The sequence below is a fragment of the Pimephales promelas genome, chromosome 13 (genome assembly GCF_988280905.1).
Source record: "Pimephales promelas chromosome 13, fPimPro1.hap1.1, whole genome shotgun sequence".
NCBI lineage: Eukaryota > Metazoa > Chordata > Actinopteri > Cypriniformes > Leuciscidae > Pimephales > Pimephales promelas.
In genome coordinates, this window is record NC_142781.1 from 5,827,660 (window position 1) to 5,843,023 (window position 15,364).

The 15,364-nt window shown below is 37.7% G+C and overlaps 1 protein-coding gene and 1 long non-coding RNA gene across 2 annotated transcripts in view; both read right to left on the reverse strand.

Moving 5' to 3' along the window:
* The window catches only part of LOC148975135 (uncharacterized), a 199,050-nt gene that overhangs the window by 128,225 nt on the left and 55,461 nt on the right, over positions 1-15,364 (reverse strand). The gene's annotated exons all lie outside the window — the stretch shown is intronic.
* On the reverse strand, positions 674-13,954 carry LOC120479267 (uncharacterized). The gene is made up of 4 exons (XM_039671551.2): positions 13,741-13,954; positions 13,447-13,612; positions 7,880-7,995; positions 674-1,833 (listed from the first exon to the last, which is right to left on the reverse strand). Exons 1-4 carry the CDS (start codon positions 13,888-13,890, stop codon positions 1,015-1,017), a joined length of 1,251 nt encoding a protein of 416 aa, XP_039527485.2. The 5' UTR covers positions 13,891-13,954; the 3' UTR covers positions 674-1,014.

Genomic DNA, 15,364 nt, shown 5'->3' on the forward strand with positions numbered 1-15,364 from the left:
TTTCTCCATATAATGGACTTCAATGGGGTCCAAACGGTTCAAGGTCCAAATGAGAGTTTCAGTGCAGCTTCAAAGAGCTTTAAACGACATAATATGAATATAAGGGTCTTATCAAGCGAAACGATCGCTCATTTAAAAAAAATTAAAAAATTTAAGTTTTATAAGCTCAGATGCTGGCCTTGCTCTGTTCTGTGATGCACGTTCGAACTCGTTCATCAAAACGAACAAATCTTTTTTTTCAAGTCATCACTCAAAGGGTCCTAGATAAGACCCTTATTCATCGTCTGGTGTCGTTTAAAGCCCTTTAAAGCTGCACTGAAACTTGAACCGTTTGGCTCCCAAAGAAGTCCATTATATGGATAAAATCCTGGAATGTTTTCATCAAAAACCTTAATTTCTTTTCGACTGAAGAAAGAAAGACGTGGGTATCTTGGATGACATGGGGGTGAGTAAATTATAAGCAAAAGTTTTTTTTGTTTTTTTTAAAGGGAACTACTCCTTTAATAGCCTTAACCCTTAACATTCCTTAACATTCTTCAAAATATCTTCTTTTGTGTTATTTGGAAGCCAATGACGGCACACGTTAAGGCAGACGCTATACCTGATGCATTCACTACCTTTGGAAACAAGTATATATCCAGAATAAAAAAAAGCATAAGAAACATCATGAACATGATCTGAAGATTATTTTTATTTCACTGTTGTCAAAGACATCAAATCAATGTTGACCTTGAGTGTCAAATAATATCCTACTTGTAGTTATGTTGTGAATCTGTACAGTAATGCACAGGACTGTTTTAAAACTTTATACTGTTGTTTCCACTTTCCAAAAAAACGTCCAAAAAGAATATTTACATGCAGTTGAAACAATGACATCAAAGTTTACGCAACTTCTATGGTCTGAAGATATACAAAATACACAACTTAAGACATTCTGTACCAAAGGTCTAAAATCAATAACAGAACCACAATAATGCCAAAGAATCAAATCCAGTGTTCTGCACTACAAAAATACTATTCCACCATCAGCTCCTCCTGCCAAGGAACACAACCTGCAGGCGAGACAAAATAGTCACACAGAAGGTTTCGTTGGATTTTGGCCGTATCTGATGCACCGCTTTCCCCTCTTTGCTCCGCCGGCTGGAAAGACCCACTTCCTTGCTTCCTCCAGGTTCCCTCAACTAAGCTGTGGTCCTCGTTCTCCCAATCCGCAAAGCCTGGAGGTGTGTACGCCTCAGACCTGCGCTCGCGGAGGAAGTTATGGATGCATAGCGAGGCCATAGTTATCTTAACCACCTTGTCTGGCTCCAAATATATGGTGTTCCTGAAAACCCTTAACCTGTTGGCAAGAATGCCGAAAGCGTTTTCTGGCGCTCTACGTGCCCTTGATAGACGACAGTTCAGTACCTGTTGACTGCGGTCCGTCTGCCTGCATGGATACGGCGTCATGAGATCTGGCCTTAAAGGATATGCCTCATCACCCACAAACATGTACGGCATCTTTACGTCACTGTTGGGCAAGGGTTCAGGTGGAGGAAAGCTCAGCAAACCCCGATCCATGGCTTTGCACAAGTCCGAGTGAGCGAACAGTCCAGCATCAGAGACGCTGGCCTGGGTTCCCACGCTGGCATAGATGAACTTGTAATTTGCATCTACCGCAGCCATGATCGTCACAGAGAATCTGCCCTTGTAATTCTGCTCAAGGCTCACACTCTTTGCTGGAGGCTGTAAAAAGATCCGTTTTCCACCAAGCGCACCGAGGCAATGTGGAAACTGCCATATCGATTCAAAGTCTTGGGCTATTGTCCGCCATTCTGCCTCTGTTGATGGTGTCTAGCAACAGAAAAGAATAAGACTTAGCACTTATTCTAATATTTGTATTATGAGGTATTTATGATATTTGTGTGTATAAAATATGTTTTGCACCATGTGGATACCTCGTGGTCATGACAGCATAATAAACGCATTACATTCCTTAGAATACGTAACAAAAATAAATGTTTATTCATCCCATCCCAAGTCTTTTAAATCCATTCATTTTTTTGTTTTGGTATTTCTGTATAATATAGGCGAATCATTGTTATATTTTATTTTCCCCTTCAATACATGTTCTTCTTTAGCCAATTAGCACTTTGTACAATATTTTTTAATAAATATTCTGTGCATGTTTTGGTTATACTGTAAATAAATGTCTTGACAATCATGCCGGTAAAGCTTTGGTTTTACTGTATATGACTCTTTCTGTAGGCCTATACAGACTTCACTTAATAGGAATTTACAGTAACACTTATTCAACCCTCTATGGATTGTTATATAAGACTATACTATTAAATTTCACTTAGACTAATCATTAATCAGGTATTATAGTAAGGATAACTGTAAAGGTACAATTAGTGGGGTTTGTGAATGAATCGTGTAAGTAAATGAATCATTTCATTCATGTTCATCGTTTTGTTTGTTTAGAATTCACTCTTTTTATTGAATCTGTTGACAAGGATATGAAATTAATTTGAAAATAGAAATATACATAACAAATACTAAATGTGCAAGAAACAATCAGTGTATGGATTTAGAAGACTGTGGGACGAGATGAATACAAATGTTTTTGTAAACTTATATTACTTGATGTTAATACATAGCATTCAAATGAGGTTGAAATATTTTTTTTATTCATTTGTTTCAAGAATGTCTATAGGTTTGTGTGATATAATATAGCCATGCCTTAAAGGGGACATTTGATGTAATTTTCACCTTTTTTTTTTTTTTTTTTGCATTTAGTTAGGTGTGAGCCAACTCTGAAAAGAAAACAAGTTAAAAAAAACAACAACAACAACAACAAAAAAAACAGTTCTAACCAACTGAGAACTGGTTGGGAAAAAAACAAAAAACTGAAAAGCAACTGAAAAGAAAGCCAGTTCTAAAAGTCCATTTATTATGGGCTGTCTGAGTCTGAAACGATGTAATCCAGCGAGCGGTTTCAATTTGCGGTTTCTACGCAGCTAGCTATTTGTATAAGACCACCTCCGAGACACAGTCTCCTTAAATGTCTTTAGTCCACCCCCTTCCCATTAGTTTTGTACAAAAGTAGCGAAGCTAGCTAACGAAGGAGCATTTCGTTTTAGCAAGTGTTGGACAATGAAGCGATGCTGCATGCAAAACCTGCTCTGTGTCTGGTTGTAAAGACTCTCATGCTACGTTCACACCGGATGCGAATAGCGCGTCAGGCGCGAATGATTTCAATGTTAAGTCAATGCAAAGACGCTTTACGAGCGTGAAAAATTCCTGCGGCGCAAATGAGGCGTGGAGCGAGGCGCGGAAGACGCGAATACGCCTCATTCGCGCGTCAAGTTCGCGCGAAAGGCGCGAATTGAGCGTCTGGCGCGTTAAGCGCGAATGATTCAGTTAGTGCCATTTGTGCATTCACGCGTTTGATGCGAATTCGCGTCTGCCGCCCGAGTTGAAAAATCTGAACTTTGGCGTCAATTCGCGCCGCGTTAACGAATCAGGAGCCTAGCTGCTTGCTCACGTGGTGAAGTGTCTGGATGCTTCAATAAATTATTTTGTTAATATGACTAAATGCATGGTGGGATTATGCACAACAAAGCAAATGTTTTATCACTTAAAACATTATTTCTATATACGAGACATGTTCATTTTGTATTGAATGTTATTCATTCCATAGCTAGATTATATGAAATAGTATTATGTTGTAAAGACAATCAACATATGTGCATAAATTCGTGTCTGGACGTGAGAGAGAGAGAAAAAAAAAAAAATCACAGGACAGATTAATAACTTTTGAAGGCTGGCTCTATTTATCATCAAAACAAAAAATAAATGACAGCTAGATTAGATGGATGAGGGCGAGGGTTATCCTCGCTCCGATGCGGGACAACATGTCATCAAACTGGGCGCGGGACAGGCGGAAGTACCGCTGACAGCGGCCGTCATCCAGCGCAGCTCCTGGAGCGAGCAAATGGTGAAACTCGCCAAACGGTTCGGCTCTGAAGGGTCCGGTGGACACAAATATACGGCGACGATGATCCCCACGCCGCTGTTCTGCTCTCCAGAGTAAATACAGAGCGGTAACTCTCTTGATGAATGCTCGGTCGACATAAAAACAATGGCCGCCAACGGATTTCGATTCTGACGCGCGTAAATTTCGCTTCAAACTTTTGTTTTTACGCGCGCCAGTTTCGCTCGACACTCGAATTAACACAAAGTGGTCAAGCGTCAAACTAGACGCGTCAGGCGCGAATTTGACGCGCGATTCGCGTCCGGTGTGAACGTAGCATCAGGCATGCTTACACCGAATCCCAGCCTCAGAGGAAATGAAAGCAAAATAGCTTCAGTTTATATTTGAAGAAAATGTCCCAGAAAGAGTGCAGAAACTTGCTTACAGGTGTGTGCCAAACTCTTTTCGCTGAATACAAAGCTGCAAGTTGTATTTAAAATATGGAGCTGTGCCATCAATTCGTCACAAATCCCTGGTGTTAAATTTAACACCGCTCGGTGTTTATATGGGAACCACCAGCAGGGTATTAAAAGTAACACTAATGTGGTGTTAGAGTTAATGAGATAATGAAGTGATTAATTGAGTGATGATTGAGGACTGAAGACACCCAATGATAACAAGCAGAGTCACTGAAGAAAAGAGTAACACAAGAACAACAACTGACTTCCGGAGATGAAATCAACTGAAGATAAAAGGCAACATTAAATCTCTGAAGATCTCAGCAGAGGATTAAACAACTCCACAAACAGCATTACCAGCCTCACATATTACCAACTAGTTATTGAGAATTAAAAGAGGTGTAGATGTTGATTTTTTTTATTGGAAATAATAGGTTTTGTGATGTCACCATTATGGCGATCAGTGTTTCATTGTTTCGTTTTTTATGCAAGTTTGTGTGTGTTTGTTTTTTGCCAAGACACATAATTTGTTACAAAAGAAGCCATAAACAAAGATGATCACATGATAAAATTTGGACCATTATGAAATAGAATGATTCATTGATCTCATCACTGACCAAAAATGCTTGTGTGTTATCAACTGTTTTTTTTTTTTTTTTGCCAATGAGAATTTCTTGCCACATATCTGTAAAGTGTGATTTTTAAAATTCATTGCAAGGAGAATTATTTTAGAAACACACAGACATCAATATTCAGCATATGAATCTCAGCAATGGTGACATGCTTCATGCAGCAATGTATGCTGGGAGCCGCCATATTATAAAACTATTGGCTCCCAGCATGCATTGTTGCATGAAGCATGTCACCATTGATGAGAGTCATAAGCTGAATATTGATGTTAGTGTGTGTGCCTATGTATTCTTTTCTCTCAATGTATTTTGAAAGAACAATTCTGATTTTTTTTTTCATTGTAGGTTAAATTCTATTAATAACATGTAAACTTGTTTGGTCAAGTCAATTTAAAACTTATTTAAAGGCATTTAAAATGTTAAAATGGTTTTACAGGTCCATCTTCAACTCTAGAAATTGAGTTGAGGCTGTAACGATTCCTCATTTATAGTAGAGACTCGATTTAAAAAAAACTCTTGATTACAATTTACCCGTGTCGATTAACAGGCAAAATACTGGAAGTGACACGTTGCACGACGAGAATCCATGAACCACATTATTATACAGTTTTCTAAAGCTACGGATTCTATTTAAAGAGTACCTATCATGGAAATGACTGTTCATGTGGTGTGGAATATAGCTCTAAGGGAATGAAAACATCCTGCAAAGATTTATATTTGAAAGTGCACCGTATTTAAAGTTATTGTCTTTCAAAAGTGAGAGTCGACTCTGAGTCTATGAAATGAATTGTGTTTGAAACGAGTCATTAGCTGTTACATCGTGACGAAGAGAGGTCATTGGCCGCGCCCAGTTACTGCGCGCGCAAACTGAAGTGTAAAATTGAAGTCTACACATTCAAATACTTCATCATAGCATCATGTCGAGAAGAGTCTGTGTTCCACAATGCAAAGATAGTTCAGCCACTTTGTTTTCATTTACCAGGGACGAACATGTGAAGAATCGGTGGTTAGAGTTCATATTTGCAACGATACCACAACAGTATAGCCCGATTGTGTTCTCATCATTTTATTGACGAATCGTTCAAAAACATAAATTAATTCAAATGTGGATTCGCAAGCGGTTGTTCCTGAAGGAGGACTCAGTAACTTACTTACCCAGTGTATATGGATCAGCTTCCTCCTCCGAATCACAACCTGTAAGTATTATTAATAATTGTTGCTTTTATGGGTTTTGAAAAGTTTTGTAGCGTCGGGGCGCGAGGAGGGAAGGCGCAATAAGTATGTGTGTGTGCGCGTGTGTGTGTGTGTGTGTAAGTTACGCTCAGCACAGCTTCTAGGTCTCCAATGTCAATTTTTTTTTAAATATGTGAAATGTTTGTCGCTGTTATTGGAGTTGTCATAAAGAATAGAGCGTCTTGTAGTACTGCAGTGCTTTATCAATATGTTTATGCGTTATGCTAACAAACAATAACTGACTGGGTCTGTCATCAGACCAATCACCGCCGATTAGCGTCACGCAAAGGAGTGGTTTGGAAAAATGAGTCGTTGTACAAATCATTTGGGAGTCGGTGAGCAAATCTGTTAAAAATAAATGCATATTATAAGACAAATAAAGTGTTTTTTATCCTTGCATGCATGTTAAACTGTTTTTGGGAACTCCTAAAACAAAAATGGGAACATTTCAAATGCTATGATAGGGGCTCTTTAAAGCTTGGATTGGTAATACTCCACTGTTATATCCATAGTTATTTACATTTTTCATTATATTTTATTGTGTGATATTGGTTTCAGAGGATTTTATTTAGTGGAGAATTTTGCAGCAATATTTTATTTCTTATTCATGTTTGTTTTATATATATTTTATTTATTATATTTAATTAAAAAGTGTGTTTAAAAAAGTTTAAACAAATTGTTTAAAAAGTGTAAACAAAATGTTAAAATAAAGTTTATAGTAAACTAAACAACCAGCAGTTTAATGTTTGCATTTCTTTCCCTTACTGTACCGAAAAATAACCGAACCGTGACTTTAAAACCGAGGTAAGTACCGAACCGTGATTTTTGTGTACCGTTACACCTCTACTTGATGTGTTCAGCACCCTCAGCCTGTAGAACTGAGGCTACACTGACCTAAAGCTGCTCAGAGGGAGAGAAACTCTCTGGTACAGAAACAGAAATGATAAAGTCGAAGCTTATCTATACAGGCTACTATAATAATTTAGCGCTGGGCTCGATACCAGGTTTTGGTATCGAGACCTCTACTGCCCGCGGCAGCATCACATGTTCCACAACAGAGCTTTGCTACTCGCACTGATTGGCCAATGCCAAATACATAAAACACATCAGCCCGATTAATCGGTCAGCCAATCAATCGCCTGACCTCTACTCATGACGATCCTAAAGAATCATGCCAAATTGTGGAAAATGGGCATCTGATGTCCCCTTTAATGCTGCACTTTCTTTATGTCATTCTTAAAAGGCATAATGGCTGACAGGAAACAAGGAGCTGGCTGAAGTTCAGGAAGTAGTGCAGCTGGGCATAAAGCCAATTGTGTTCTAGAAACACAGTTACAGCAGCCAAAGCATAACTAATGCAAGAAGAAGCCCAAGAGCCCAACTAGATCAAATACTGGTCACCACAATGGTGACATAACCATACAGGCTTGCTTATGAAACGTTATTCTCTCAACAGAGGATCTGGGTCCCATGACTTCACATCACATGGTCACAAGATACTATCATGTCCTCTGAAGTTAATATGATATATACTCTTAGATATGATTAATGTTGCTGATGCAGAGGTTTAAGATTGTGCTGAGTAAATGGAAATCAGAGTTTACCTTCAGGTAGTCTTTCTTCATGACCTGGTGCAGAGCAGCACAGGTCTCCATAACGATCTGTGAAATAGTGCTGGCCCCAAACTTGTACTGTGAACTGAGGGAACTGAATGTTTCACCTGCATAACAAAAATAACCCTTAAAATAAACAACAGATCTGTATAATCAGGCATGTGATTGGCTAAGGACAAAAAAGCAGGAAAATATACGAGCCCCCAACAACCCCCCCCCCCATCATTTACTCTCTCAAGTTGTTTTAAACCTGAATAAGTTTCTTTCTTCTGTTTAAGTTATTTGGAAGAATGTGGGTAAACAAACAGTTGATGTACCCCAGTGATTTCCATAGTAAATTTTTCCCTATGGAAGTCAATGGGGACCAGCAACTGTCTGGTTACCCACATTCTTCAAAATATCTTCTTTTTTGTTCAGCACAAGAAATAAATGAATACAGGTTTGGAACAACATTACAGTGAATAAATAATGACAGAATTTTTATTTTGGGGTCAACTATCCCTTTAAGAACAAGCGGCTGCATTTTTATTTTTAGGGCTACTGTCACTTTAAGACCTGTACGCGACATGTCTAATATACACGGAGCATTTGACAAGCAGATTTCTCGCAATTTTCTCGGTTTGCATTGAGTTTAGACATAACCAAATGTTCTTATGTAAACCTTGTGTGTATTTGAGAGTATTAGCGAAATAATACTCGAAAGATAACTTCAGCAACCAGGCGCTGTTAGACAAGCTTTTAGTTCATGTGCGCGTCGGGTGTTCGCGCTCAGAACAGCGTATCAGCAGTGAATGACATGTTTAACCGGCAAGGCTTTAAAGCACATGCAAATTAACTTTTGTGAACTCGCTGAACTGATGTAGCCGTTCCTCTGTGTTAATATTGCGAGTATTTGTCGCGTTGTACACTAATGCTGTTGAGACGGAGGTGTCAGGACTGCAACTGACTGAATGCACGATATACATATTTCTACAAAAGCAGTCAGCAGCTTGCTTGGAGCCAGGATCATAGCGCAAATTTGAAATATATTGATATATCGCCCAGCCCTGGTGACCTAACTGTGATGATGTTCTTGTCAACTGACAACGATACCAGCGCGAGAGCGACTGAGATACGAAATTGAGCAGGTGAACAAGCTGAACCAATCAGATATTCTCTGGCTGAACGCAAATACGTCCTTGTTGATACTTTGAAAGGAACTTTCTGTACGCACGTCAGCCAGTTATGGGTTATGTCCTCATATTCTCCCCTTTTCACCCCGGCTGCCGACACCCGTCTCCCTCTTTTTTTTTTTTTTTTTTTTTTTTTTTACAGATCTGCATGATTCACGTAGGTCACATTTTCAGGTCGGAAAATCCGGAATTCCGGATTAATCCGGAAAAATCACATCCCTGATAATGAATTAAGCACTAACAGGGTTCCAGACATATCCAACCATTTTTTGAGAATGTGCAAGTTAAAATTGTATGTGCGAGTGGACGCTCGCGCAACAGAACGGCGTTGTATCAGCTGCTGCAGTCCGTAACTTATGTTCAAAATGAACGAGTAGGCTACATCATGAATCCGTTTTCCAAACCATGTTTTTGACTTATCCTGAATCACTAAGGTACATATATAATAAGTGTTTATATTCGCACTATTTTATCCCGGGGTCGACTCGGATGCGGAGTTGCCCAGCGCCTCCGTGACTCGCCATAGACATTAAACGATTAGTTCACTTTTCAAAAAACTTTTGCTCATAATTTACTCACCCCCATGTCATCCAAGATGTCCATGTCTTTCTTTCTTCAGTCGGAAAGAAATTAAGGTTTTTAATGAAAACGTTCCAGGATTTTTCTCCATATAATGGACTTCAGTGGGAACCAGACGGTTCAAGGTCCAAAAGAAACTTTCAGTACAAGCTGCAAACTTGTTCAAAGGGCTTTAAACGATTCCAGACGATAAATAAGGGTCTTATCAAGCAAAACGATCGCTCATTTTTTTTAAAAATAACAAAGTTTAAGTTTTATAAGAACAAGCGTTCACCTTTTTCTGTTCTGTGGTGCACGTTCGTGACTCTCCTGTTCGAACTCGTTCAACAAAATGAACAAATCTTTTTCCTAATCAATTCATTCGTTTCTGTCGCCGAATGAACCAAATGACTCGGAAAAAGATTTTTTCATTTTGATGAACGAGTTCGAACAGGAGTGCGTTACAGAACAGAGCAAGGCGAGCGCTTGAGCTTATAAAACTTAAACTTTGTTATTTATTTATAAAACGAGCGATCGTTTCGCTTGAGAAGACCCTTATTCATCGCCTGGAATTGTTTAAAGCCCTTTGAACAAGTTTGCAGTTTGTACTTAAAGTTTCTTTTGGAACTTGAACCATCTGGTTCCCACTGAAGTTCATTATATGGAGAAAAATCCTGGAATGTTTTCATCAAAAACCTTGATTTCTTTCCGACTGAAGAAAGAAAGACATGGACATCTTGGATGACATGGGGGTGAGTAAATTATCAGCAAAAGTTTTTTCAAAAGTGAACTACTCCTTTAATGGAGAGAAGTAGCTCCGGCTACAGTGTTCTTCCGCAAGACATGCAATTTATTTATTGACGAACGTAGACGTCACGCGCATTGCACATTGATGGTGGAACGCACCAATTGTGGATTCACGAATTAAGGCATATAAAAATTAAAATGTCTCACGAAACAGCGTGCCCCTTCCTACGTCTTTACAGCGGTTAGATGAGAGTAATCGCTCGACTGAGGAAAAGGACATTTTTATAACATGCAGAAGCTAAGGAGTGTGAGAGTTCTGATTATTTTTGTTACAACTATAAACTTTGATATTCGGCCACCGAAATTTTTTATCGCCGAAATAATACGGCCGAAATGTTGTGATGTAGGGGTGGGAGAAAAAAAACAAAAAACGATCCATCGAAGCATTGCGATTCTCTCTCCAACGATTCTCAGAATTTCAGAATCAATTGAGTTAAGTTTTTTAACCAGATGTGCGATAACGCTGAGTTTGCTTTAGAAATACCCGGATTGTGCTTGCTTCCAATTCCTCACAAAGGCCTACATACACCACTTGAACCTTCCGTAAAATAATCAATAATCAATTCATAAAGTTCGGAAAGATTGAAGCGAATTACGAGGACACTCACAGGCTTCACTGCACGCGCTGTGAGAGACGCACACTTTGTTTGATGTTACACTTGAAAGTGTCCTATCTCGCCCGTCGGTATTTTCCTTACGAATGCTCTACGAAGTCATCATTTATAAGGTTTGGAATGCAGTGGACTTATAAATTTAAAATATGAACCTCACTAACAGCCGACTGCTTTCAATTTCAAATCCTCACGCGCGCTTTGTTTGTGTAGACTGCTCGCGCATGCAGCTGTGCGCCTCCGTGGCTTAATGTACTTGTGCAAAATTAACGTAAACACAGCCAGTTATGTCTTAAGGGATTAAATGGACAGGACAAACCACATTACTTCTTATATTTCAAAAGAGATGCGTGCGTGGACGCAGCTTAATAGATCTCCCGCAGTCTATGTTGTCATAGTAAAAAAACTACAGTAAAGATGAAGAAAATTCACTCACAGTTCTTGAATGGAAAACGCTCAGATAATCTATAGGCTACTGAAAGCACTTGTTGTTTGTTATATGTTTCTATGCTCCTCTTTATTATTTGCTACTTGCTTGTATGTTTTGAAGTTATATTAGTTTAAAATTCAAATTTGTAATTATTTTAAAAAGTAGGCCTACTTAATTATATAAACTAATTAATTAATAAGGGTGGGAAGTATATAAAGAATCGTTCTGGAATCGGATCGTAACTCCCAGAATCAGAATCGGATCGGATCGTGAGGTGATCAAAGATTCCCACCCCTAGTGTGATGACGCAAACAGAAACCGCGACCTGCACGTGCTTGTCTGAAATAACGTGTCTGCGGTGTGGACGTATTTCAGTATTATATATATCTGAACCCGCGAGGAAGCCTTGTTTATACTTTCGCCTGCCTCCGCAGAGCGTGTCTCTCCACAGACAGCGCGCGCACCTCTCCGAATGGCCGAGGCATTTATACTTGACGCGCATGCCGTTGTACTATCAAGTAGCTGTCCTCTAACCATCAGGAATAGGTGAGAAGAAGAAAGATATCATAAATACGTGACAATGTTTATTTTTTAGTATACCACCACCAATACAAAAATAATCTTGTAAACCCTGAGATTATTTCTTGTGACATTAAAAAAAAATGTGTACTGTATATGGGAACATGTATGCAACTAAATTAACGCTCTTAATTATTTTCTAATCGTGTACATTTGTTTTAAACATGGACCTTTGTTGATTAAAAATGCTTTTTATGCTATTGATTTTGATTTTTTTTTAAATGTAAGCAACTAATTTAGACGTGCAAACTGGGTGCTGGTGTGATGAGAAGTTCGTGCTCGGCTTTGTTTTTATGAGAGAACATTTAATTTTAAAACCTTTCTGCAGGCCAGTAGATTATTGTTTAATTTACACATGAGTGGGGGCAAGTTAAACATTTAAGTTTGATTTTATTTTATACTGTGCATTGTGCTTAATATTTTTTTTTTTTACATAATTTGTAATTGATTTATTCTTTGAAAATTTTATATTAATATATGCAATTGCATTGCCTTGATTTTAGTAAAGTTTGTACACAGTCATAGCCATAAATGCAATGGTCCTAATAATTGGAATAATTTCATTCGGTGTTTCGGTTTTCGGTTTCGGCGCATCCCTAATGGGCTATATGCACGCATAAGTTCCGCATTTGACGCAAGGATGCTCGTCCATTTCCGGTTGTGGAGATTTAAGCGGAGGAAAATGGGATTATGGCAGAGTCTTCAAAATGTATTGTCCTCCCGTCTTTGAAACGAAATGTACATACGTTTAAATGTAATTTTATATATAGTTATGTTTATTTAATATAATTTTAAAAAGAAGCATAAACACAACGAGGGGTGTCTGTTTTATCTGTTTTTGTGACTAACGTTTCTTTAGTATAATCATGGAGTATAAAATTCAATATAAATTCTCGGTATTGCATTGGACTCTACGATCGGCGGAAGTTATCGAGCATCCTTACACCTTCACCGGAAATACCGCCGTGCATAGAGCCCATTATAAAACTCCAATCTTTTAAAATGTCATGCATACATTTGAATGTTTAATGATTTTTAAAAGATAGAAAGATGATGCTGATAGAAAGATGATAACAGATAGATAGATAAATATAATATTATTCAAATGTAAATAGATTGTATATAATTCAAATGTAAAATGCTTAAAATTACAGATTAAAAAAACTACTGTCCAAAATCCATGAAAATCCTGAAATTTGGCAATGATAATTAATTGCTAGCTTTGGTCCATTAAAACCACTATTCATCAGCATTCATCGATTAATCCCATGGCATGTAACAAAAAACAAAACAAAAAAGGTGCGACCAAATCATGTGCTGGTGCTACCAACTGAGAAAGTTGGTAGCACCAGTGGAAAAGTTAGTCTAGAGCCCATATGAATACTGCCCAGGCAGACTCACCTGAAGCCAAATAGCGCAGGGTCACAGACAGGCGATCTCTCGCGGATATTGCCCGTCTCATTTTAGTGTGTTGTTTGGTGATGAGGGCCTCGACGCTCCCCAGCAGGAGCTCGAACTCCTCCTCCGTCATCCGCAACAGCTCCCGGCAGCCGGGCTCCTCGCTCGGCTGGCAATAACACACCAAATATCAGAAGGCAATAACACACCAAATATCAGAAGGCTATCAGAATAAATACACGCCACACCAGCAAGCAAGTAAGCATCTAACGGGTTGTATTATAGTTATTTGTTTACCTCCAACACTCTGAGCGGAACGGACAACACTTGCTGCTCGCGTCTCTTGAAGCATTCTCTCCTCCATATTCGTCTTTTGTTTTTCTTTTTTGCTTTTTCGCTGCAAATCAGAGCACAGATAACTTGGAGTGCAAGCTGCTTGTTCGCCATATCAGCATATCAGTCTCGCGCGAGAAGAACGTTTGTATCACCCGTGCATTTCCTGTTACGTCATTTCCTATAACACTTCTCTCGTGTGCGTTTTGTTTACTGTCTGATAAAAGCATGGGTAAAAGTTAGCCTCGTTTGAGGTTGTGTTCCATCAAAAAGACCAAATATTCAAAAGTGTTTTTTACTTTAAATGTGAATTCCAAAAAAGTGCGATCTCCGAATGGCATATCTATTGTTGAAATATCTCTAAAAGAAAGTTTTGTTGTGAAACGTAAGGCTCGTTTAAGGTCCCGTGTTCCAACCTAGATAATAATAGGCCTATAATATATATATATATATATATATATATATATATATATATATATATATATATATATATATATATATATATATAATAAAAGTTGTTTATTTTCAAACAAAATAAACAACTTTTATTATTTATTTTCAAACAAAATCTGTCGCTCCATCAATATATTGATGGAGCGACACATTTTGTTTGAAAATAAATAATACATTTTGTTTGAAAATAAATAATAAAAGTTGTTTATTTTGTTTAAAAATTTTATAAACACTTTTTTTAATGTAAAATTATAGTTTAATCCAGGTTAATAAATGCATTACTTTCCCAGTAATTCCACTGTAGAGCTGCTCTTGTATCTAACCATAGACAGTAGTATCTAACTGCACTCTTGTAACATCTACAATATCATACACAGTAGTTCAACAGTGCATATGTGGCATGAACAGATAATGCTGTGGAGATTCTTAATTATTGTTGGTTTTACCTGTGCTGCCGAACCTATTTTTTGCTTCAATTTTAGCAGTTTGTGTTGTTTGTTTATTTGTTAATGTTCAGAATTGATCTTTATGTTGAGTGTCACCATTGTTTAGTACTTTGTACGTCGAGTTTTGATGTCTGTGCATCATTGGGATAAGAAAAAAATAAACCTTTGTCACATCTATCAAATATGAGCTTCAGGAGCTGCTTTACTAATGTGACATATCTATCTACAAACAATTATGTACTTAAAATACCATAATGGTTAGTCATTGTGCTGAAATAAATTACTTAAAATCAGCCTATAGATCATTTGAATATGAATGCACAGGATCCCAAGCTAATGAATCACTAATCACCAATATGGTGACTTCAAAGCAATTACAGTACTAAACAATATAATTTCTTCCAGTGGCATTCCTTACAGAAAAAAAATATATATTTCCTTATATTTATAATCAATATCATGTAAATATACAAAAAATATATTAAATAACATAATTAATAATGTTTGTTGTATATTACAATAAACTATTGACTATTTTCAAATTTTGGAAAATATATTACACTGTAAAATGTAATTAATTGAGTGTAATTCAAAGATGTGGAAAATGATTGCCTTTCATTTCTCACATATAGACATTTAACCTACCCAAATCTGTAAGTTTCTAACACGAAAACAAATTAAACACAGCA

Coding starts and splice junctions, on each gene's coding strand:
- LOC120479267 (XM_039671551.2), bottom strand. CDS start 13,890: ATGGCGAACAAGCAGCTTGCACTCCAAGTTATCTGTGCTCTGATTTGC. Junction 7,996..13,446: donor CCTGCGCTATTTGGCTTCAG/GTGAGTCTGCCT, acceptor TTTGTTATGCAG/GTGAAACATTCAGTTCCCTC. Junction 1,834..7,879: donor TGAAGAAAGACTACCTGAAG/GTAAACTCTGAT, acceptor TTCTGTTGCTAG/ACACCATCAACAGAGGCAGA.